General features: G+C 51.3%; 3 protein-coding genes across 5 annotated transcripts; 2 read left to right on the forward strand and 1 right to left on the reverse strand.

Moving 5' to 3' along the window:
• Positions 1-46: 46 nt before the first annotated feature.
• Positions 47-6,307, forward strand: CD27 (CD27 molecule). Its single transcript, XM_049624976.1, has 6 exons — positions 47-383; positions 530-661; positions 4,711-4,890; positions 5,090-5,179; positions 5,433-5,552; positions 5,782-6,307. Exons 1-6 carry the CDS (start codon positions 248-250, stop codon positions 5,904-5,906), a joined length of 783 nt encoding a protein of 260 aa, XP_049480933.1. The 5' UTR covers positions 47-247; the 3' UTR covers positions 5,907-6,307.
• A 354-nt stretch (positions 6,308-6,661) lies between these two features.
• On the forward strand, positions 6,662-14,594 carry TAPBPL (TAP binding protein like). Its single transcript, XM_049624974.1, has 7 exons — positions 6,662-6,917; positions 7,704-7,922; positions 8,069-8,326; positions 10,886-11,224; positions 11,801-12,103; positions 13,290-13,373; positions 13,558-14,594. The coding sequence occupies exons 1-7, from the start codon at positions 6,851-6,853 to the stop codon at positions 13,599-13,601; spliced, it is 1,314 nt and encodes a 437-aa protein (XP_049480931.1). The 5' UTR covers positions 6,662-6,850; the 3' UTR covers positions 13,602-14,594.
• Positions 10,076-21,572, reverse strand: VAMP1 (vesicle associated membrane protein 1). 3 transcript variants are annotated; one of them, XM_049624979.1, is made up of 5 exons: positions 21,181-21,561; positions 18,329-18,455; positions 17,969-18,127; positions 17,298-17,349; positions 14,679-16,891 (listed from the first exon to the last, which is right to left on the reverse strand). In XM_049624979.1, coding segments are annotated over exons 1-5 (357 nt in total). In that variant the 5' UTR covers positions 21,183-21,561; the 3' UTR covers positions 14,679-16,874. The 3 variants fall into 3 exon arrangements, with proteins under 3 accessions (XP_049480937.1, XP_049480936.1, XP_049480934.1); XM_049624980.1 differs by lacking the exon at positions 14,679-16,891 and adding an exon at positions 10,076-10,368 and having other exon boundaries at positions 18,329-21,572; XM_049624977.1 differs by having other exon boundaries at positions 18,329-21,571.
• Positions 21,573-21,779: the final 207 nt, after the last annotated feature.

The raw sequence follows: 21,779 nt of genomic DNA on the forward strand, positions 1-21,779 counted from the left end.
GCACCCAGCACATGGAAAAGGGGGAGGGGGTGGAAGTCACTGCTTTGAGAAAAAAAACAGCCACCAGAGAGCTTCAGCTGCCATCAAAGGTTGGCTTGCCACCTGAAACCAGCAACTCGAAGAGCACCTACAGCTGCTGCCCAGGAGGTGCAGAGAGCAGGCGCCCGCACCCAGCTGGGGGCAGCAGGTCCGCAGAGCCCAGAGGTCAGTGGCTGGAGTGCAGAAAGAGCTCCCCTGGGCAAGAGCCATGGCCCGGCCACCCCCCTGCTGGCTGTGGATTCTGGGGACCCTGGCGGGGCTCTCGGCTACCCTGGCCCCCCAGTGCTGTCCAGAGAAGCATTACTGGGCCCAGGGACAACTGTGCTGCCAGATGTGTAAGCCAGGTAAGAGAGGAGCCCTTGCCAGGGGTTTGGGGTGAAGGGCAGTGGAGAGCGCATCTGAGTTCCAGCAAGGAGAGGAATCCGGTACCACCTTGAAGAGGGCAGAGAAGTGGCCTTCCTTGGGCCTTGACCCGGACCTCTGCTCACAGGGACTTTCCTGGTGAAGGACTGTGACAGACACGGAGAGGCTGCTCAGTGTGATCCATGCATACTGGGGGCCTCCTTCTCACCAGACCACCACATCCGGCGCCACTGTGAGAGTTGTCGGCATTGTAACTCTGGTGAGATGGGCAAACCTCTGGGGGATCAAGGTGGCAGAGCCGGGGATGGAGAAGCAAAGAGGAGGGAGGTCAGAGCTTGTCACTTCAAGGCTACTGCAAGTGGAGCCAATGCTGGGAAATGGGGTGCCCTGGGCAGGGCACGTATTGATGTGGAGAGAACTCTAGCGTTACAGGGAATGGGGTAAGCAGAATTTGGGGAGCTGCGGAGAATGGGTGCACAACTCAGATCATGACAATATAAAGGGGGAAGTGAAAAAAAAGGGAGGTGGTCCTAGGTCCCAGATTTCAGGTGAGCAAACCCCCATTGATGAATTGGCTGTGTCTGAAGTGCACATTCATTTGGAACTTGGAGTATATCTTTCTTTCTTTCTTTCTTTCTTTCTTTCTTTCTTTCTTTCTTTCTTTCTTTCTGTATTTATTTGAGAGAGAGAGAGAACAGAGGAGAGGCAGAGAGAGGGAGAGAGAGAATCCCAAGCAGGCTCCACAGTCAGCACAGAGCCCAATGTGGGGCTTGAACTCACGAACTGTGAGATCATGACCTGAGCTAAAATCAAGAGTCAAACCCTTAACCAACTGAGTCATCCAAGCACCCCCTTTCTTTTTTTTTAATATTTATTTTTATTTATTTTGAGAGAGAGAGAGAGAGAGTGCAGGGGAGGGGCAGAGAGAGAGAGAGGGAAAGAGAGAATCCCAAGCAAGCTCCAAGCTGTCAGTACGGAGCCCAACTCAGGGCTCAATCTCACAAACCATGAGATCATGGTCTGAGCCAAAATCAAGAGCTGAAGGCTCAACTGACTGAGCCACCCAGGTGCCCCTACGGAAATAACAATACCAGCCAGTCGAGTAACATCCTTTCTTTTTTTTTTTTTTTTTTTTTTTTTTTTTTCCAACAACCCATTTTGGAAAAATAAATTTGCATGTGGCCTATATTTCTGGTTTATTTTGTAATTTTGTCTTTAAAAAATTTTTTTAATGTTTATTTATTTTTGGGAGACAGAGAGACAGAGTGCAAGCAGGGGAGGGGCAGAGAGAGAGAGAGGGAGACACAGAATCTGAAGCAGGCTCCAGGCTCTAAGCTCCATCCAAGCTGTCAGCACAGGGCCTGACGTGGGACTCAAACCCACAAAGCGCAGGATCATGACCTGGGCTGAAGTCGGATGCTTAACTGACTGAGCCACCCAGGCACCCCAGTAATTTTATCTTTTTTAAATGAAGAAGTAACATGTGCAGCTGATGTGAATTCTTTTATTATTTCTGCATCTTAGCTAGAATTTCAGAATCTGTGTGCCAGCCCAGATAGAGCAGCAGACTTTAAAGTGGTCCCTTGGGGCACCTGGGTGGCTCAGTCAGTTGCACATCCAACTTCAGCTCAGGTCATGATCTCACAGTTCGTGGGTTCTAGCCCCACATCGGGCTTTGCACTGACAGCACGGAGCCTGCTTGGGATTCTCTCTCCCTCTCTCTTTCTCTGGTCTTCCCCCTCTCTTTTTTTCTCTCACTCAAAATAAGTAAATATTAAAAAATAAAAATAAAAACAAACGAAAAAAGGTTTGCCATTGCAAATAAGTCAAAAAAAACACAACATCTCAAATACACAAGAAGTATTCCTCAGTCCACTCAACTTAAAAATATATTAATGGATGCTTTTCTCTTCTTGTCAGCAACCCCAGCAGGGTTGGAATTATTTATTTATTTTTGATGTTTATTTATTTTGAGAGAGAGAGAGAGTGAACACGAGCAGGGCAGGGGCAGAGAGAGTGGGAGAGAGAGAATCCCAACCAGGCTCCATGTTCAGCACGGAGCCCTACTCAGGGCTTGATCTCAGGAACTGTGAGATCATGACTGGAGCCAACACCAAGAGTAGGATGCCCAACCGACTTAACCACACAGGCACCCCTGGAATTATTTTAGTCAAAGTCCACCCACTCATTCTGCAGGCCCCGCCAAAAGGCCTTTTCCCAATACTGAACCAGCCTGAACTCCCTTTGCTGTGTTCCAGACCAGGCGATTCAGACTCAGCCCATAGGCCCCAAAACTCTCAGGCAGCAATTGGCTGAGGGACTCCAGGTGACGGTGGCCAGGGGTGAGGCTGAATGAGTTTGGCCCCCTCTGGACCTCAGTATTCCCATGGGTAAAATGGAAAAGTGCTTGAAATTCGCCTGGAATTTGGGGCACAGGTTATACAAGGTGAAAAGGACTCCCAGGTCTCTGGATACTCATCACTAAAAACAATGGCACGCCTTCCATTGTAACCAAGCTCAGCCCCCTCCTTAACCTTTCTCTTGCCTTTGGGCAGATACCCTCCTGCCCACCCCCTCCTGGGTCTGAGGTGATCTTCCTCACCTTTGCCTACCTCTTCTCCTCTCCCCTATCACTGTTCTCTTCTTGCAGATCCTTGTCCAGGCTGGCTCACAATTCTTGGTAAGCCACAAGGAAACCAAATTCTAGTAGCAACTACGAGTCAAAATTCAGAAAGAAGCAGCCCTAGGGGCCTAAGGATGGGAAGAAGGAATTTGTGTCCCTCTCCCTTTCCTCACAAAAAGCACATGCTAAAGGAATATTAGAGTACTAGTAGGCATCTTCGACATCTGCCAGCCTTCCTTTCTGCACCCCTCCTTGCCTGTGGGGGCTCTTCTCCCTGGTTCCCCATGAGTGCACTGTCCTAAGGTCCCACCAGTCCATGGGCAAACCTGGCCCACGTCCGGTGCCAATGCCTTCCCCAGAATCACCCTCCTCTTCTTAACCCCAACCACCTGTGAGTCCAACCCAGACTAGAACCCCTCACATCCTCCTCCTCTAGTATAATTTATTGGCAGTCATTCAGCACCCAACCTCTACACTTGAATAACATTTCTATTTAAAAGGCAAAGTAGGGGCACCTGGGTGGCTCAGTCGGTTGAGTGTCCGACTTCAGCTCAGGTCATGATCTCACGGTTTGTGGGTTTGAGCCCTGCATCGGGCTCTGTGCTGACAGCTCAGAGCCTGGAGCCAGCTTCAGATTCTGTGTCTCCCTCTCTCTGCCCTCCTCTGTTTGCACTCTGTGTCTCTGTCTCTCAAAAATAAATAAACATTTAAAAAAAATTTTTTTTAAAGGCAAAGTGTGTTAGTAATGAAGTAAATCTCTAGTAAAGTTAAAAACCTATCAGGGGGCCACCTGGGTGGCTCAGTTGCTTAAGTGTCCAACTCTTGATTTCAGCTCAGGTCATGATCTCATGGTTTGTGGGTTTGAGCCCGCATCGGGCTCTGCACTGCCAGCTCAGAGCCTGCTTGAGATTCTCTCTCTCCCTCTCTTTTTGCCCCTCCCCCTCTCAAAAATGAACATTTAAAAACAAATTAAAAAATAAAAACCTATCAGGGACCATAGCAGCACTATTCCTGATTGCTTAAAAACTGGACACTACCCACGTGCCATTTGCAGTAGAATAGATAACTGAATCATGGGAAATTCATACAGTGGAATACTATACAGCAGGAGAAGGAATAGCCTATGGTTACAATGTGGATGAATTTCACAAAGATTGAATAAGAGTGCCTGATACAAGTAAGCACACACGCATGACTACACAAATGTATTGCAAAATGAACTCGCAGTGTTAGGAAGTCAGGCTAGATGGTGGTTATGTGTGGGTGGGAGGAGGTAGTGACTAGAAAGGAACACTGCTTCTCTTGTCTATGGGTCCAATTTGTAGCAATTCTCAAGCTTGATGCTTCTGATCAGTGTACCTCTCTGTAAGTAAATTACACTTCAAGAAGTTATAAAAGTATCAGTGAATAAGAGAGAAAATCATGCAAGCTGTTTCTACTTTTTCCAGTTTGCATTTCCGAAGCATGAATTTTCTAAAAGGTCTAAATTTTTCCTTTCATGGCAATAGTAATAAAGGTAGAGGCACTAGGTGACAGCAAGGGAGGGGCAGGCCCTTGTGTAGATGGGGCAGGAGTTCCGGGAGCCGGGTCTGGGACGGCAGCTCAGGATAGGATTTAGCGAGCGCGCCTTGCAGGTCTCTGAGGCCTGAGCTTCTCGTGTTCCTCCTGCCCTCCTCTGTCCCCAGGTCTCCTCATTCGAAACTGCACCCTCACCGCCAATGCAGAGTGTGCCTGTCCCAAGGGCTGGCAGTGCCGGGACAAGGAGTGTACCGAGTGTGATCCTCCTTCAAACCCCTCACTGACACCTCGTCCATCTCAGGCCCCAGGCCCACACCCACAACCCACCCACTTACCTTACGCCAAAAGTAAGTTCCAGGCAACACTTTGTCCAGTCACAGGGATAAGGGTCACCCCCACCCCCAACCAGCACCCTTCCCACATAAGTTGCCTGGCCAGCTGGTCAGCCTTCCCATCTCACCCAGCGCCTCTTAGGCCTCAGGCCTTCATTCAGCCCAGGCTTGTGCCCTAGGAGGTGCCCTGCTGCTGCTCACCCTCTTTTTCTAGAGATGCCAGAGGCCGGGACAGTCCGGCAGGTGCAAACTCTAGCTGATTTCAGGTGGCTGCCTGCTCCAGCTCTCTCTACCCACGGACCACGTGAGTTTCCTCCCCATTCTCCACCCCCAGAGAGAATGCATACAAGAGAGGGAAGTCAGCCAGAAAGCTCCTGGAGTAGGAGTAAGAAGTAGGAGAAGCAGAATCTAAGGATTAGGAAAGGACTTAGTCCAATGGTAGCAGTGGGGATCGGGGTGAGAGAGAGATGGCAGATGGGTAACAGGAGGCCTGGGCTGAGGAGAGTCGAGACCTAGGCCCTCCCCCAAAACACTTGTGTGGCCCCTGTCTACCACAGCCCAAAGGTCCCTGTGCAGCACAGACTGCATCCGCATCTTTGTGGTCCTCTCTGGAATGTTTCTTGCTTTCACCATGGTCGGAGCCCTGTGCCTCCATCAACAAAGAAAAAATGGACTAAGTAAGAGACAAAATGCAGGTCTCCAGTCCTGTCCCTGCACCCCACCCTACTTCCTTAGCCCCACCACCCATGCCTGGAACCTCTCGGAAGCCTCCCTCGCACCATCTTTACCAACCCTTGCTCCCGCCTTCTCTCTCGCCTCTTCGTCGGCACCCCCTGACAGCCTCCCCCAAGCTAACCCTCCTTTCACCACCCCCCACCTTTACTGCCTCTGATTCTCCTCCTGCAGACAAAGAAGAAAGTCCAGTGATGCCTGCAGAGCCTTGTCCTTACAGCTGCCCCAGGGAGGAAGAGGGGGGCGCCATCCCCATTCAGGAAGACTACCGAAAACCAGAGCCTGCTTCCTACCCCTGAGCGTGCTCGCCTTGGGGGGTGGGGAGGTCATCACTACAATAAAATCCCAGCCTCAGTCCCACCCCATAGGCCACCCAGGCCGATGAGCCGAATGAGACCTGGCACCCCCGGTTTCAGTACCATCCTCTTATCAGGACCCTTTCCTGTGTGCAGACTTGAGAACGTGCCTTTTGGAGGCTGGCAGTGACAAGGACACGAGGGGATGCGGTGGAGGGTGGGTCACAGGAGCCCGAGTGTGCCCTGGGTCAGCCGGCTTCGCCCCTGCGCTGCACTGGAGGGCTGAGGCCCTACCTGGAAAACACACTTCTGCCTACGAACCCCCACGTGCTGTATCACTGACGTAGAAATTCGGCAAAATAAAGTGACGGCCAGCCACACACCGATGCTCTCCGCGCGCGCTCTGAAATTCAATCTCTGGGCGCCAGCCACTCCCAGATCCGGGATCTGAAGGAGGAGCTCTCTCCTGGGCAGGCTGGTGCTAGGGGCCCGCCCCAGTCGCCGAAGGAGGACCGCCAGGGGGTGTGGCACCAACCGAAAATGAAGAAAGGTTCCCAGGCTCCTGGGGATCCTGCTTCTGGCTTCGGTCTCTGCCTCCCCCCACCCCCTCCCTTACTTCGGCTCCGCTCTCTTGGGTGGGGGGTCCAAGGGTGCATGCCGTTGAAGTCAGGTCTTGACAGAACGAGAGGATTTGAGGGAGGCGGGGGAAGAAAGGAGAACCGTGATCACGACGCTGGCACGCGCGCCTAGTTAGTGGTTTCACTCCCAGGCAGAAGCAGCCGCGGTGACACTCGAAGTGAAAGCGAAAGAGGAGGAGGCCAAGGGCTGGAGAGAAAGCTACAGGCCAGAAAGGGTGGTTCGGAGAGCCCCCTCTTCTCCAGCCGGGACGCACCCGCCGGAGCAGTGGGGAAGGACGGCGGGGCGGGAGGGGTGGCAGCGCAGCCCCCATGGGCGCGGGGCAGGGCTGGTGCCTGCTGCTCTGCCTGGCCCTGTCCCGAGTGGCGGCAGACCCAGGTGAGCGGGGAGCGCCGGCCGGAGTGGGGGGAGGGGGAGGGAAGAGGAGGGTGGGGGTGTTGGACCCAGGGCGCACCAGGGACCCACCCACCCCGAGATTCCAGAAGGGGAAGGGGTTGGGGGGAGGGGGACGGCTTCCAGCAGCCTCCTAAGCCCAACAGGAGAAAGGCTGGCAAAATAAGGAACCAATGGTGTTGGGGAGGAGGCCGCAGCCTGTGGGAAAGGGCAAAGGAAGAGAGGCCTCCTGGGGGATGCGGTGGGGGGCCTAGTGGAGAGGGCACTGCCTGGGAGCAGACACCTTCCCAAGCGGAAAGCTGGGAAATCCCCGGGAGGTGTGCCCTGGAGGTGGGGGAGGGGCAGGCCACCTGTAACCGCAGAAAGCTGAGCAGACCCAGTGGGCTGGCTGGGAAATTGTGCCAACTCCCCTCGCCACACGGGCGGCCTGTCTCCTCTCCCAGTGGCAATTTTGCTCATTTATGTGCTTTTGCCGAGAATTCCCTTGACTGAAGAGGGAGTTTTTTGGCTGGCAGTTGTAATGAGAATAAAAACATAAACTCTCCTGAGCAATGTAAATCAGGACTTCAATTCATACCAGGTATGTGCCTGGACTAGCAGGTGCTTCCCAGAAAGCTGGTTTGGGGGTGACGAGAGAAGGACACAGAGACAGCTAGGACCCTGGATGACAACTTCTACACCTTCCTTGATGACTCCACAGTTGGGGTGCGAGGCGAGTACAGAAGCAACTCTCTGGGCAAGAGGGTGCTCACTCCTGTCTTTAACCTGCAGAAGAAAGGCAGTGGCGGGAGGTGGATGTGGTCCTAGACTGCTTCCTGGTGGAGGAAGACAGGCACCCTGGAAGTCTTGCCAGCAGTAGGACCACGGTGGAGGCCTTGCTCGTGCTGAGGCAGGTACCAGTGCTGGATGATGGCTCCCTGGAAGCCTTCACTGATTTCCAAGGGGGCACACTGGCCAAAGACAACCCACCTGTTACCTTCGAGGCCTCAGGTAAGAGCCCTCCGCCCTATGTCTCAATCTTTCTGGGCTCCCTCCGCTGGGACGGCGCAGTTCCTGAGGACACCCACCGCACCTGTTTCCCATGGACCCAGGTGTTCTCAATCCAACTAGACCTCTGTGCTGCCCTTCTCCCCCAGTGAACTTGGTACAGATTCCTCAAGCCGAGGCCTTACTCCATGCTGACTGCAACGGGAAGGAGGTATCCTGTGAGATCTCCCACTATCTCCTCCAGGCCACTGAGAAGAAAGCTTCGTTCATTGCCAACGTGCAGGTACCCGGAGGGGGACCTAGTGTCTCCATGGTGATGAAGGTTCTCAGGGATGCTGAGAATGGGGCTGTTTTGCACCCCACACTGAAGCTGCCCCTGAGCCCCCAGGGGATGGTGCAGACTGCAGGTGAGAAAATTAAAAGTAGCAGAAATAAAGTTGTGGGTTTTTTCAAGTAGGCAGCTTATGGGGGACTAGAAGAAGGAAGGGAATAAGTACACTTCCATCCACATCAGTCATCTCAGGGTGTCCCCTAGCCTCAGTCCTTTCTCCTAAAGACCCAAAGGATTGGACTGGGATCATTTTCACCTCCCTTGTGTGAGGAAATGACATGCGAGGCTCTGTTCACATACGCTGTCCATAGCAGTCTTATTAAACCAAGCACCAGTTGTATCTCGGTGAAAGCCAGCCTGTTCTGGTGCTTCAAGATGATTAGAGCGACGCACATGCAGGATTTGTTCATTAACTCTTATTAGCAAAACCTGGTTCTTGCCCTTTCCAACCTGGCACATCCCAGAGGACACAGGAAATTGAGAACATGATGATAGGCTTCTCCAGAGCTCCTCAAATCCAGTATTTTGCCTCTAAAAAGAGGACAACCAAGTCCAGAGATTAGGGGGCTAGCCTCTTATCCTTAGAAAGCCCCAGAAGACTCAACCTAACTTTACCCTGCCACAGCAGAAAAGAGGGGTTCTCATGTCTGTCCAGTGTCAGCCATAGTCCTAGCATGGCTTAGGGGGAATACCTAAGCCATGCTAGGGTATTCCCCCTTTGGGGGAGGTATTCCCCCCCGTCTTTCTTCCTTTTGTAGGGATATTTCAAACCTACAAAAAGGTAAAAGAATAATGTAATGAGCACCTGTATACCATTCACCCAATTATTTTTTAATGTTTATTTATTTTTGAAGGAAAGAGAGATAGAGCACGAGCAGGGGAGGGGCAGACAGAGAGGGAGACACAGAATCCGAAGCAGGCTCCAGGCTCCGAGCTGTCAGCACAGAGCCCGACACGGGGCTCGAACTCACCTGCCATGAGATCATGACCTGAGCCGAAGTTGGTAGCTTAACCTACTGAGCCACCCAGATGCCCCTGTATCAACCAATTATTAATGTCTTGCCGCATTCTCTCTCTTGATAAATGAAAGGATAGGTATCCCCCCCTGAACTGAAAGTAAATTGCAGACATTCCAACACTTCACCCCAAATGTTTCCATGTATGTCATGTATTGGCTCATAACACAAAGTTTATAACCAAAAACAAGGATATTCTTTCATAATCACAAAACCATCACCTTGGCAGCAAACCAAGGTGGGGAGCAGTCTAGGGTGGTGCAGGCAATAAGGGAGTACAGTGTGTAAAGACTTTAAGAACATATTCTCACCGTTACATCACCACCATATTGACAATCTTGAACACTATCAGTGATAAAACACTCCTCCCTGCCAAGGCAGTCCATTCCTACCATTACTTGGTACACCACTGAGCATTAGACTTAAGAAATGTTCTTTAATGTTCATTTATTTATTTTGAGAGAGAGGGAGAATGGGCGCATGTGCGCACATACAAGTGGGAAAGGGCAGAGAGAGAATCCCAAGCAGGCTCCATACCGTCAGTGCACAGTTGGACGTGGGGCTTGAACTCATGAACCGTGAGATCATGACCTGAGCCGAAGTCAAGACGCTTAACCGACTGAGACACCCAGGTGCCGCCAGACTTAAGAAATTTTAAAATTGATGCAATAGTACTGTCAATATAGAGTCCAAGTTCAAATTTCTCCAGTGGTCCCACTACTGTTCTAGTTTGTTTTTGTTTTAAGTCCAGGATTCAAACAAGGGTCATGCATTCAGTTGTCCTGTGCCTTTAGCCTCCTTTACTCCAGAACAGTCTTTTCCTAGCATTGACATTTTGAAGAGTCCAGGCCTGCTGTCTTGTAGAGTATCCCACCATTTGGATGTGTCTGATTGTTTTCCTCATTAGATTCAGCTTCAGCATGTTTGGCACAAATACTACCACTGGGTGCTTTTTAAATCTCTTATTCCTATTTAGTCTTCGCAGCAGCTTTGCCTTAAGCAGGTGACCTTGGCAACCCTTACTGCCTTGCCCAAGGTCACAGAGCTAGTAAGTGGAAGAAGCAGGGTTCCAAAGCTTTTGCTGCTATTCCAGTGGTCTTACCTGAGGGTCAATGGCAACACATAATTTTGCATGTGTAATTTTCTGGTGGGAAGTCCATAGCTTTCGTCAGATTATCCGGGGGTAAGTGACTCCAAAATAGTTAGGATTACCATGTGTGCCATGCTGCTTTTCCACAGCACCATTTCTTTGTGGTTCCATCTTTTTTTTTTTTTTAATTTATTTATTTTGAGAGAGAGAGAGAGAGAGAGAGAGAGAGCACAAGCAGGGGAGGGGCAGAGAGAAGGAGAGACAGAATCCCGAGCAGGCTCCACACCATCAGTGCAGAACCCAACGTGGGGCTTGAACTCATGAACTGTGAGATCATGACCTGAGCCATGATCCAGGGTCAGATGCCTAACTGTGCCACCCACGTGCCCCATTTTGTGGTTGCACCTGATGGGAAATGTCCAGGAAGGAGGCAGGGACAGGCATACGCCCACAACATGCCCACAGCTTAGCGATCAGGTGGACTCGAGGAGGAAGTAGCCCACAGTCACCCTTCTTTTTCTCACTATAGTGGAGCTCCAAGTGACAACACAGACCCCATTGCTGAATTTCCTGCTGGGGTCCTCAGCCTCCCTGCACTGTGGCTTCTCCGTGGCCCCGGGCTTAGACCTGACTGGCGTGGAGTGGCGGCTGCAACATAAGGGCCACGGCCAGCTGGTATACAGCTGGACCACGGGGCAGCGGCAGGCCAAGCGGGAGGGTGCCTCCCTGGAGTCAGAGCAGCTACTCCTGGCCGGGGATGCCTCCCTCACCCTGCCTAGCCTCACCCTGAAGGACGAGGGGACCTACATTTGCCAGATCACCACCTCTCTGTACCAAGCCCAACAGATCGTCCAGCTCCACGTCCAAGGTGAGGTCATTTTCGGTTCTCCAAGGAGAGGGGAAGGGATATGCCTATGGAGGTGTTTTCCAGGACAGCATCCAACACAAGGGCAATTTTCTGAGAAGCAGGCTGAATGGCCACAACCTAACTGCCATCTCCATCCTAGAAGTGCAGACTGTTCTCTGTCAGACTCCAGGATAATTCCAGTACGCAATTTCCCAGCCCAGGAGCCTGCTGCCCTGCCCTGGCTGGCTGTCTCCAAGTACCTCCATCCTCTGGAGCACATCCTAAGAAGGAGCAGCGGCAAACCATGGAGGGGCTGTCTGACTGGCAGGAGTATTTCATCACTGACGTCCTTTAAAATCGCCAGCTTATAGTGACAATAAGAAGCCAACCTTTCGTTGGTTTTCCTATTGCTTTTCAATTACCTGTGGAAGGCGCACCCCTCCTGGCCCGCATCTAGGGTGGACCCATTACAGCCCCCTTGGCACTCCACTGAGCTCCCACAACCCGCTCTCACTCCCAGCAGGAAGAGAATGCTTTGGGCAACTCTGCTGTCCGGCTGGATCCCTCTGGAATCTGATTCCTCGTTCTTTCTTCCAGCTTCCCCCAAAGTACAACTAAGCTTGACAAACAAAGCGCTGCCACCCACCCTCATCTGCAACATCGCTGGCTATTATCCTCTGGACATGACTGTGACGTGGATCCGAGAAGAGCCAGGTGGAGCCCCAGTCCCCGTCTCTGGGGCCTCCTTCTCCAGCCTCCGGCAAAGCACAGCGGGCACCTACAGCGTCTCCTCCTTCTTGAAGGCAGAACCTGGCCCTGAAGGCACCACTTACACCTGCCAGGTCACCCACATCTCCCTGGAGGAGCCCCTTAGGTCCACTGCCTGGGTTGCCCCACCAGGTACTAGGAGTGCCCTCTTTTCCCCACCTCCATACTTGGGCTCATGGCTCGCCTGCCCCCAGCTCATCTTTGGCCTTGTTCTGCTTCCCTCAGCACTTTGTTCAGCCTTGGCTCCTTTCCCAAGGTGGCAGCCTCCATAGCTGCCACCACATGCCGAGATGCATCATTACACCCCAGGTTCCAGGGTACCAGGCGATGTACTGACAGTGGGAGATCAAGGGTGAATTGTTCCTGCCCTCAAGGCGCTTAGTCAGGTTGGAGGGACTGACTAGGCAGTCACAGAGGACAGCCTGGAGGAGACATTCAAGCCAAGCTAGCTAGCTCAGCGGGAAGGGAACAGCTAAGATGGGAAAAAGGGCGCATCTGACGGCCAAATTATAAGTCTAAGGAAAATGTGGGAACTGCACAGCTAGAGCCAAGGGTGTGTGGGAAAAGAAAGAAGTGGCTCTAAAGCTTGAAAGTAACTACATTTATTGAGCATTTACATGAATCAAGCACTCAGCTGTACGATTACATGTATTATCACAACTCCCATTTTACTGTTGAGCAAACTGGCACTTACAGATGTTAAGAAATTTGCCCAAAGTCACCTACCTCGTAAATGGTAAAAAAGAAAATATGAAAAATGGGCTCCCCTACAGCCTTCAACCCTCTCTGGCTATTAGTGGGTAGATCACAATGGGCCTTCGAGCTGGAATTTCATGCTGAAGTCACAGAATGTCATTGAAAGGTTTTCAACAAGAGATGCAAACATCCAGGAACACTGGGCATCATTTGGTGGCTGACCAGACTGCCAAGTTTCCCAAAAACTGGGAGTTTTGCCTCAGCTTACACCATTCCCCAGCTAGTCGCAAAATTCCAGTTTACCCGTCAACAATTAATCTAATCTAAATCGCTCTCGTGAAGCAATTAAAAATGTCCCAGGGTGGGAAGAGGTAGGAAATCCCGTGTGGAGGAACACATGGACACCCGACAATCTTGAACAAGTATGAATACTACAGTGCGCCCAGTTCCTGGGCAAAAGCAGAACACTTGCTATGAGCTCCTTCACCAGTGATAGGGTGTCTGTCTGTCTCTCCCTCTCCTTCCCTCCTTCCCTCCTTTGTACCTCTTGCTGGGGATCTGGCTTGGGCTCAGAAAGGATTCCTGCCTACTAATTCCTGCCTATGCTGCTTTCAACCTACAGAGCAGAAAACGGCCTTTGGAGTCCTCTTGGCCAGCAGCCTCTTCCTTCTTACACTGTTGTTCCTGGGGCTCCAGAGATGGCCAGGTAAGCTCCTGCTGGTCCTTAGCCCTGCCCCAGCCCCTCTTCACCTGAAGATTAGCCAGCTGTAGCCCCCTCCCCACCCAGACCAAGGATGAAACCCAAGTGTCCCGAGTCCCCGCCCATCCCCCCACCATTTATGGGGTTACCCCAACTGAAACCAACCTCCTACCCCCTTGTTTTCCCCTAGCTCCCTCACCGAGGTCTGCCAAGACGCTGAGGCCCTCTGGGTAACCACTCTCCTGCCTCAGTAAGAAGAAAGAGTAGTCACATTCTCCCAGAAGGACCCTAAAAAGGCCTGAAGAAAGGCATGAGGAAGGCACAGGTCACAGGGGCTTGGGCTCGGGCTCTGTGCACGTCTCTGCCTTCCTTCATTGTGTCCCTGGGCTGAACACCAAAGGAGAAAACGTGAAGAGGTGAGAGGGTGGTAGGAAGGCAGAATGTCTGTGTGGAGGTTAAAAATAAGCCTGTGGTAGGAAAAGAAAATGGGAAGACATTAAGAAAGGAGCAAGTGAGGGGCTGGGGGGCAAAAGGGTGGGGGTTGGGCCATCACATGCAAACATTTGAACTCTGTCCAAATAAAAGCCCCTTGTGTCCTCAGAAACAAAGCTTTTCCACGTTGCCATCTTTCCCCACACTGGACCCAAATGAGCCCTGTCCCCAAGCCTAGCCATGCCGCCAACTCGCAGAGTGTTCAAGGTGTCAAACGAAGGCCCTCAGAGGCAGCCTTGGGGCTCCACGCCAGTTGCTCTGTGTACCCTTGAGCTGCAATTAAGGTTGTACCCCTTTAGACAGCTACCGGGCATTTCAGGATACCTACAAACTCCTCAGTCCCTCAACTGCAGGGGGAAGATGTCTCTTTTCATCCATTTCTAAATTGTGTCTGGTCAGCACAGTGGAACTCGGCGTAAGGAAACTACGTGAGGCTGCTGGGGAACGGGTGTGTTTGCCGAGGCCTCATCTCGGCACGCCCCCGGGACAGGCCGCGCAGCCTGGGGACCTAGGAAGGAGGTGGACAGGAGGTGTCTGAGAAAACCTGCAGTTGTTTGTGAGGTGATGTTCGAGATGCCCACTCAGCTTCCTGCCATCACTTCCTCTCGCTAGCACCTGGAAGAGTTGGGCTGCTCCAGGTACGAACAAGAGCAGAGACCACTTCCTCTGCCAACACACACATCTTTCATCTCGAGAAGACCACACGGCACACATAAGCCAGCCTTCCGGCCTCACACAACATCAGACTAGAGAAGGAAAACAACCCCCCACCCTGGCCCCTCCTCAGTGACTCCAACCCAAACAACAACCAAGTCAGCATAGTGGTAGGAATTTATATTTTTTGCCTTTGTTCAGAATACATGAGATTGGTAAATATGCCACATGCCTTTGGTGGAAGTACAACTGTTATTATTCTATACAAGTATGGGGTTGGGGGTAGGAAAAAAGACAGAGGTGATGACAGACAAACAGTGGAAACCCCACATCGCCTCATGGCAAACCAAAGAAGAAGGGGATGTGGGAAGCTTGGCTTCATTTGACTGCAAAGTCCCGGGGTTTGGTTGCATATTTGCTCATGCACATGGGTGGTTGGGGGGGCGGGAGGGGGGACAGCAAAGACACAGAAGAGGGTACAGGGTGGGGTGAGAAAGAAAGTAGAAGGGCAAACATCCCCAAAAGAACAAAGCCAACTACATCTGGTGAGCCTCAGAGGGACAGAAACCCAGGAAAGAATTCCTGTGACAGGGCTAGGTGGGCCAAGAGGGCGAATTGGCTCCAGGCTCGGGACACATCGAGGACACTGGTGGTTCTTCTCCAGCGGTGACCCCCTGCATTAGGCAAGGAGGAGCCCAGAGGAGAGTGGAGACCTTCGAGGGGGGCCGTTGGGAGGGTACACTGACTGCTTTCTTCCAGCTCTTCAGTCCTGCCCTGGGGCAGGACGAAGGGAATGTGAGAAAAGGGGGCAAAGGGAAAGGAAGGATGGTTTTGCGCAATGAAATGCTGCTGCGTGGAAAATGGCATCCAGACCCAGCCCAGCCTGGCCTCAGTCTCTTCCTGCACATGGGCCAGATGACAGGAAGAATAAAGGGTCATGGGTGCTCCCCCTCCTGTTCCCAGCCTGCCCTCCTCCCCTCACACCTGGGTCTATTCCACTCAACACCCTATCTGAAGTCTACCAGTGGCCGCCTCAGCTTCCACTGTCTGTCCCCACAAACCACGCAGAGGAAAGGAAAGGAGGCAAAGTGGCATTCAGATGGGTACAGGTGGTTTAGAAGGGGAATACAGTGCAGGAAGAACAGACAGGTGGCTCTCGATGAGAGGGCCCCATGACAGCACAGCAGTCCACAAGCACACTTGTCTACAGACCGTCCCGCCTCCCACCTGAGACTGGGCTGGCAAGTATATTGGACTTCTCTGAACACTCAGAATCGGCTACCCTCAGGAAGGACCTCCTGCCTCGTCCTTGCCTTTGGCAAGTAGCTGGGAATAGTGTAGAGAAAAGGAGTCCCTGAGAGTCCAAGGACCCTCATTCCTAACACTTCACACTTTATCAATGGGAAGGGAGGAACAGGACCCTCCTCAAAAAGCAGGCAAGAGGTAGCTTCTTCCGATCTTGTTATTTTCAGATTGGGTCCTTGACTCATTGTCTCTCTGGAATTAACACATACTCTCTTTACCTATGCCAACAATTAAAATGGAGAGTCCCAAGCTTTGGCTCTATGGAATTATTTGGTATTCTCAGGAACAACACAGAATGCTGCAGAAAATGTGGATGAGAGACAGCCCCTTGTAGTCATGAGCTTATGGGGCTGCATCTAGGATAGGAATGAAGCTGGTACTTTAGCAATTAACGTGTGTGCTCTAGGTCTCCAGAAAACAAAGCAAAAGGTTGTAATATCCCTGACAACATAGAAAATCTTGGACTAACAGATTAGAAATTACTGCAAAAATAAGCTTGACTTTCTAAAAGGGTATTGCACCAGAACCAAGTTGGTCTCTGGGCCCACCCCAGGATCCTCTGCAGGCCTGGCCTAGGAGAAGAGCCCCATGTGACCAGGGCAGTCTTGAGTGAGCTGCCATTCTTCTAGCTGTTCACAGCCTCCTCCTGCCAGTGGCCTGGCCTTTCCTGGTGGCACCACGGGCACCAGATACCCTTCTCCTCCCCCTGGTCTTGGCACCTTCTTGGGCATATCACCCCAGCTACACCCCTTCCTCTTCTCTTGGCCTCCCACTCTTTTTGGCTTTGGGGGAACTTGAGTGGGTACATAAGAACGGGGTAGGGGGAAGGTGCCATCTGTTGCTCTTCAGGTGGTTACTTCAGGACGGTGCCACGAGCAGCAATTCTAGTGTTGAGGGACACAGTGCAAATGAAAGCAACAGAAAAGAAGGAGTGGGCGACGGAGAAGCCTGGACGGGGTGGAGGGAGGTAGATGGGGACGTTTGTTGAGAGAGTAAACAGAGGGAAGGGGACATGAGTTGGATGGCAATGGAGAACAGGGAAGGGGTGGCACATTCTCAAGTAAAAAAGTAGACTGGACACAGGAATCAGGAAGTCCCAGATGGAAAAGAGAAAGAGACAGGAGAAAACAAGAGGGCAAATTACATCAAGTTACTAGACAGTCGGGGCTTACAGTTGCAGGTGTCCCATCCCCATGGTCTCCCCTAAGCCCAGCCAGTGACAAACAGCATAGCCCCACTTCCTCAGAATAGGAGGGACCATCTTCCCACAATATCTTGCAGAGGGAAGGCTTGCCCACCTAGGAAGTCCTTTGTCCTTGCCCTTCCTCCCTCCCAAACCGGGTGATGACCCCACAGCAGCGATCTCCATACCTCAGTCAGAGCAGCCCCACTCCCCAGGCAGGCAGGCAGGCAGGGCTGGGAGAAGACTCCAGGACCTTCCCACCTCTTCACCCCACCAGCAACCTCAGCGATACTTACTTACAATAACTACCACGATGATGGCACAGATAGCTCCCAGCATGATCATCATCTGAGGAAACATTGACCAAAAATGGGCCCTTGGATTTAGGGAAGGAGGAAAGACCTATAACCCTAACCCTAACCCTAACCTTAACCCTAACCCTGCACCACATCTGAAGCTTCCCAGAAACATCATAGCATCTGCAGCCTGCTCTGTTTCGCTTAGCGCCTGTTGCCCGAAGGCCTTGAAAGGAACTCAGGTGGAGGTGTAGACTTGGGATCTTTAGCCAGCTAGTTCATTTTTCATCATGAAGTGTTCAGCTCATTCCTAAAAGCTGCAGGTATTTAAATATATATCTAGCCTAGTCATCATGCTGAGGTTAGTTGTGTGTGGGGAATGTCCAGGGGAAATTTTTCCAGGGATCTTTTGGGGAAAAGCAGCTTGACTGACCATTTCCAAACTCCTCAGGGTATCACTGTCCCCCAGTTAGTGGTTCTGAATACTCTAGCCTACCCTGGTGGCCAATTCAGGGTAATGCATCTCAAGGAGGCTTTCAGGTTTTCTCCCGAGTTCTGCAGGGCAGAGATCCTGTGCCACTAGAGGTAAGGAAGGTATGCGCCCAAAGGTTTTCTTGCCTTCTAGGAGTTGAGGCCCAGGAAGTAAAGGCAGAAAGAAAAAGAAAACTCACCTTGCAGTTTTTCCACCAATACTTCCTCTTTAGCTTGGCAGCACTGCTCTCAAATTGTGATGCTCCCACCTGCAAGGCGTCAGCTCGGTCATCCAGCTGTGACAGTATCTCATCCCTCTTCAGGACCTTGTCCACATTCACACGCATGATGTCCACCACCTGAGGGAGGTTGCAGAAACAAAGCCAGTAAGCTTCCTTGCTAGAGACAGAGGTAAGAACAATAAGGGAATCACAAGTCTGGCCCCATGTAACTCAAGAATGCCTTGCCCTTCTATTAAAAAAAAAAAAAGAAAAAAGAAAAAAAGAAGTTTCTAAACTTCTAGCAGCTGGAAACTCTCAGAGACAAAGCTCTCCACTTACTTCCTCCACTTGTGCCTGGGTTTGCTGCAGTCGTCTGTTACTGGTCGTATTAGGAGGAGGGCCAGGGGGGCCCCCACCTGGGGCAGCCCCTTCTGCCCCTTCAGTGGGCGGCTGAGCCGGAGCAGACCTGTGGAGAGAAGTGGGCCAAGTACACAACGTAACCGAGACAGAAAGGAATCCCATGTATTCTCACCCCCATCACCAACACCAAGGTGATTAGGTTATATGCAACTAGAAGGGATTCTAACTTCTTGACAACACCAAGTAAGAAGATGCAGCATACAGGAAGAACCAAAAGATGAAAAATCCTGTAACAACACTTAGATGGGGCTCAGGGACATCCAGGATGGCATCAAGAGATCCTGCTTGGGGCTATCCTTTGACCCAAACTCAAATATCCTCTGGCACAATGGCTACGGGGACAAATGTGCCAGTCTTAGACTAGATGGTACTTTCCTGTCAGAAGCCTTTCACATGAAGTCAAACTGGAAAATTCCTATCCAGGTTAGAAGAAATTCACACAAAAGACTAAACCCTCAGGACAAGCTTGTGGACTGAGCAGCTCTTTTACACAAAGCCTGAAGAAAGGGCAAGCCAACAGACCCTGCTTAAGAGGATCTAGTTAACAGTTGTTTCACACAATCATTAGTATGTTGTGACTGCTATAAGGACAACTTGGGAAAATCACCAAAGGCAAGGCTTCTGTAGGTAGAGTTGAGTCAGGACTGTTAGCTTGCTTTGTTTGGGGCAGAGAAGATGGGGGTTTTACTTAGGTAGAACTGCGGCCCAAAGCAATTGTGCTAGTTATGAAACTGTTCCAAGAACATAGACAGGAAGCAAAAATATGGGTAATGGTCCCCAATGTACATGCATCACAAACATCATGTCCCTTCCTTTTCTAGATTTGGCATCAAGTCTCAGGAGGCTCCCCTAGTTCTTTATGTCCCAAAGAGAAATCCTGGTTTATACTACTATACACAGAGATTGTTCTTACTTTCCCTTAGCCTGAGAAAGGGTCTTCAACATAAGCTCCTTTCCATGTCCCAACAATGGAGGCTAAATTCATCTCCTAAAGAATTTCTAGAAGTCTAACCTAGGGCATGAGATTTTTCTCTCCCAAGGAAGACTCCACTGGCAGAGGGAGATTCTCAAACTTTATGGAGAATAGAGGTTATAGTAAGAACTCCTCAAACAGAAGCAGAATCTCAAAAACATACCTCCCAGGCTCAGTCCAAGAGCAAAAGCATTAGGAATTAAACCATACAAGTCACCAAAAGGAAATGCCTTGACTACTCACAATAGAATACCCAGAAGTTCTTCCTCCCTAAGTGAATTTCTTTTGGTCTTACAAAAATAGAGAATAACTTCAGAAAGGCTTTACCAGCTGATTATACCCGACTCATCCCCATTCAAGAAATCACTTTCTCATTTCCCTCTAAAGCACAAAAGAAGCAAAGAAAAGAAATACACAAAGCCATGGAAGCCACAAGACTCTTGTGTTACTACTGAGCTAAGCAATCTAGTTCTCTGAAGGTGGAAAATTCAGTATGTAGCAGCCAGTATTTGATCTTGGAAGCAGTCCAGTATGGTGGCACCAATGACAAGATTAAGGTCAGAGATCTCGTGATGCCCTGCTAGTCACCATGCTCTCTCCATCTCCTTCAGTTCATCCCACATGCCTGCTACTGGGAACCAGTCCACTGAGAAGGATCCCCCCTCCTCCCCAAAGCAGGAGGAAAAAAAAAAAAAATGGAATCTTAGGGCTTGGCCAAAATGCATAGAATATCACATACATTTAAAACTGTAGAAATCAAATAAAGAAAAAATGAAATGGTTACAAAGCATCTGAAGGGACCATTTCACTTACTATTTGTTGGAAGTTGGGAACACTCAGCAATAAAATATCCAGGGGTAGTCATAACCCATATGAAACCTTACTGAAATCTTTTCCCTTTTTTGTCACTAGGAGAAGCAACACAAATATATCTAGGACCAAGCCAGGATTCCAGACAGTAATAAGAAAGAAAAATCTTTTTTTAATTCATTGTGGTCCTGACAGGGAAATACTTGATTCGTCTAGCCACAGTTCTCCCCCAGGATCTTGGGAATGGGGCTGATGTTGAAGACCGTCAGAGACTAAATTGATTTGTTGGGGGAAGGCAGGGATCCTTGGTTCTATTTCTCTTCCAAATACTTGGCTAAGAGTCAACGACAGGAAAACACCTCCTATACAGGTGGCCTTGAGATGAATGGCTGCTTGGAATCACATGCCACTGCCCCTTGAGTCTTTCTGAGCTGCTCGCCTGGCGCCAAAGAACTGTCAGATAAGTTTCGGGACCTTTGCGTACTGCCAAGAGGGGCGTGGGGGAGGTGGGTAACGCGTCACAGCTGGGATGAGGGGCATACATAAATCCAGACATTGCAGGGCAACCCAAGTTACTCACTGGCAGGTGCACTACTCATTACTGTTTCCAGAGGCCCCAAGTACAATTAGACAACAAGAAAGGGTCTTGAACCCCCTCCCCAGTGTCTCCATGCCCCACCTTCGCCCGGTCCCGGCTTCACTATTACAGAGACCTGAATGAGGCGCCCCGCAGGCGAGAGAAGACAGTGCAATGAAGGTGGGACCCCCGCGCCCCTACCCCGCCCGTGGGGTGCTGGCTGTGGCTGCTGCAGGAATGGGGTACTGCCTTCTCTCCCCAGGGGTGGCCAGGTCTGGGGGCGGCGCGCGGTGGTGCTTCCCCGTGTCGCTGCAGCTGCTGCAATGCGCCATTTTCCGTCCCGCAGAGTCTGGCGCTGAGGGTGGGAGTTGGCAAGGAAGTGTGGAGCCCCCCACACCAGAGTCAACTCACATTTCTGTGGCGGCGGAGGGCTCCGTCTTTTCTCCCGTGGCTGCGGCGAGACTACAGACCGGGGGACCGCTGCGGGTGAAGTCGACGGAAGTGCCGCGCTTCGCCTCCACCTGACCACCCCGGGCTCTAGCTGCGGTGGAACATACCGCAGCTGCCGCGCGGGCCCCACTCTTTATTAGTGTCGGCCACGCCTCCCAGTAACGTAGACAATCCCGCAGCCCAATCCGAGCCCAGGACAGGCGCCAGTCCAGAAGCCAAGCCCGAATAAAGCCAAGCCCGCCCCGTCCCTACAAATTGGCCAATCCCAGCTCTCCCCTCTCATTCCCGACTCCGGAAAAGAGCCGTTGCTTAGGGGATCGGTTCTCTCACCACTTCAACTGTCGTTTGCTTACCAGTCTAACTAAGCGACGGGACTAGATGGAAAAACGCGCCAGCTCTCTGGAAGGGAGGCGCCAACAGTTTGATTTAGGCCTTTTGGGTACCTAGCAGCCAATCGCTGAGCAGTTCCTGCAGTCCGGGCCCGCCCACGACCCCAGGCGCTCGCAGCACCAGCCAATCACAGCCGCGGGCGGGCCCAGCTCTCAGTGACCTAGACACCA

This window comes from Panthera uncia, chromosome B4 (assembly GCF_023721935.1).
Source record: "Panthera uncia isolate 11264 chromosome B4, Puncia_PCG_1.0, whole genome shotgun sequence".
Taxonomy (NCBI): Eukaryota; Metazoa; Chordata; class Mammalia; order Carnivora; family Felidae; genus Panthera; species Panthera uncia.